The 2,214-nt window shown below is 36.4% G+C and overlaps 1 protein-coding gene across 1 annotated transcript in view; it reads right to left on the reverse strand.

Annotated features, from left to right (window-relative positions):
- Nucleotides 1-291, reverse strand: part of Hydr2 (abhydrolase domain-containing protein 2) — a 237,306-nt gene extending 237,015 nt beyond the window's left edge. Inside the window, exon 1 of the mRNA XM_068374124.1 lies at nucleotides 85-291. Within this exon, the coding sequence (XP_068230225.1) occupies nucleotides 85-239 (155 nt within the window). The 5' untranslated portion in view covers nucleotides 240-291. The remainder of the gene's footprint in view (nucleotides 1-84) is intronic.
- Nucleotides 292-2,214: the final 1,923 nt, after the last annotated feature.

Genomic DNA, 2,214 nt, shown 5'->3' on the forward strand with positions numbered 1-2,214 from the left:
ACAACGTTGGCAGAGAAGTATGACAAGACCCCGCCCCAAACATACACAGAATATAATTTCTATTCATATTTAAACAAGACTTACGTTTCTTTGAGGTGTGGGCAGTGCTTCAAAATAATTTCTAGAAACTTCGAATCGCTGCATACAAGTCGAGGTGCCCTGGGAGGACTCGTTACATTCAGGAATTTCAAAATTGTGCAAATAAGAAGAAATACCGCGAACACTACAACGGCTGACATCTTCCCACTTCAATGTCTGACGTTACACTGGTTAATAGTCACGGACTCACGGTGCACCATGCAGGGTTGCCATTTCTAATTATTAAAACGCGCTACAGGAGCTTCCATAACGCGCCAGAAACGTACAAAATCCTTTCTCAAAAATGCTGTAAAAGGCGCTACGCTATATCAAATTTATGAAATTGGTAGTAGTGTACTTAAGGAGAAAACACACGATGCTTCCTACTTGGTATTTCGAAAATAAAGACAGAAAAATTCCACATAATTATTAAAATGAAAACGATTACTTTAAACGTAAAACTCCAATGAAAAAAAAAAAAAACCTGGCATAAACTTTGCCCCTTTTGTAGAGTAACCCCTGTCCCCTGCTGACAGGTGCCCCGTAACCCTAAGGGTATACAGGAGGGAAGTTACCCACGGCAATAAGAAAAGGAAACCGGGTAAGGAAAATGAATTCAAGAAAGACTATAAAGGTAAAGTAAAGAAAAAAAAAGTAATAATAATAAGATTATCATTGTAAGACACGAATCTATGGGGTAAGCTATTATTATTATTATTATTATTATTATTATTATTATTATTATTATTATTATTATTATTATTATTATTATGCAATCTACCAATTAACTTTCAAAAACATAATGGCTGTGTGCATATAACAGACAACAGGATTAATACAAATCCAAGCAACCATTACGGCTGTGGCCTTCAGAGGAAGATAATCTCTGGAGATTTTTTATTCAATTGCTGAATGGGAACTTGTTGTTCCAGTGTAAATGTTTCAAGCTACCCCCCAGTAACTTTAAACCGGTTTCAGATTACCGGGGAGCTAGTTTGAAACTGGTTTCACGCTAAACCCCCCATGTTTTCAAGTTACCCCCTCATCGAAATAGGAAATAATTTATATGACAGTGCACATATGCATCATGCATTTATTGCCGACTTCGCAGCAGTAGAAAAAAATATATATTTTCTATATTTAAGACAAAGAATTGTTTTCTTTTATCATCTCAAATAGGTTCCATTCATGTGCTTCGGGTGCATGAGCTTCACAGGGCAATATGCGTGTAGAAATTTACACAAATTTGTCACAAAAATCTACGACGAGATGTATACTTTGTCGCTTTACTCTGTCAAATTTACGAAGAAGATTGAGATGTACCTAAAGACAAAAACACACATGCAATATTTCCGACATTGTGTTTCGAAAATAAAGAGAAAATGATGCAATTTGATGGTTATAATGAATACAATTACTCTAAGTGTTAAACTTTAATTAAATAAAAACTCAACTTCAAGTTGTTATCGTTTTGCAACATTATTCAGTCGTAATATAAAAAAAAACGAGCCACAAAATTGCCACAATTTGGATATCGTTTCTCAGGTCAGCGATTTACACTCATTAAACGGTTTTCGACAGAAAATATTATTAAACCTCCTTGCCTTGCAGGCAGGTACTGGCAGGAATCACCTGTGGCGAAAGTAGCTTGCTGCTTGAGCTCTACACCCAGATGTAGAGAGAGAGAGAGAGAGAGAGAGAGAGAGAGAGAGAGAGAGAGAGAGAGAGAGAGAGAGAGAGAGAGAGAGAGAGAGAGAGAATTACAAACGGTATAACAGAGATGCCTCAAAGATTATAGTCAATCAAGAGAGACACAAAAAGCATCATAAACTTTTTGTCAGCCTGAATGGAAGGTCATCCATCCCCACACAGAGCAACAGTACAGTACTTACTGGTCAAGCATGATAGATTGTTTATAACGATTCGAAATATTTTGCTTTAGAAAAGCAGAAAGGAGGTCCTGTAACTGATGTTTGTAAAACAATTTTTTCTCACAACAGAAGCAACCAATTTAAGCAAAACTACTATCACAGTCATATGAACTGTGATGTGAGTTTGAACAATGGTTCCGTAAGCAGTTGCTACTGAATATATTCCCATCTTCCATAATTGCAATGGTAACGCATCTTATCATAG

The sequence above is a fragment of the Palaemon carinicauda genome, chromosome 5 (genome assembly GCF_036898095.1).
Source record: "Palaemon carinicauda isolate YSFRI2023 chromosome 5, ASM3689809v2, whole genome shotgun sequence".
Lineage (NCBI taxonomy): Eukaryota > Metazoa > Arthropoda > Malacostraca > Decapoda > Palaemonidae > Palaemon > Palaemon carinicauda.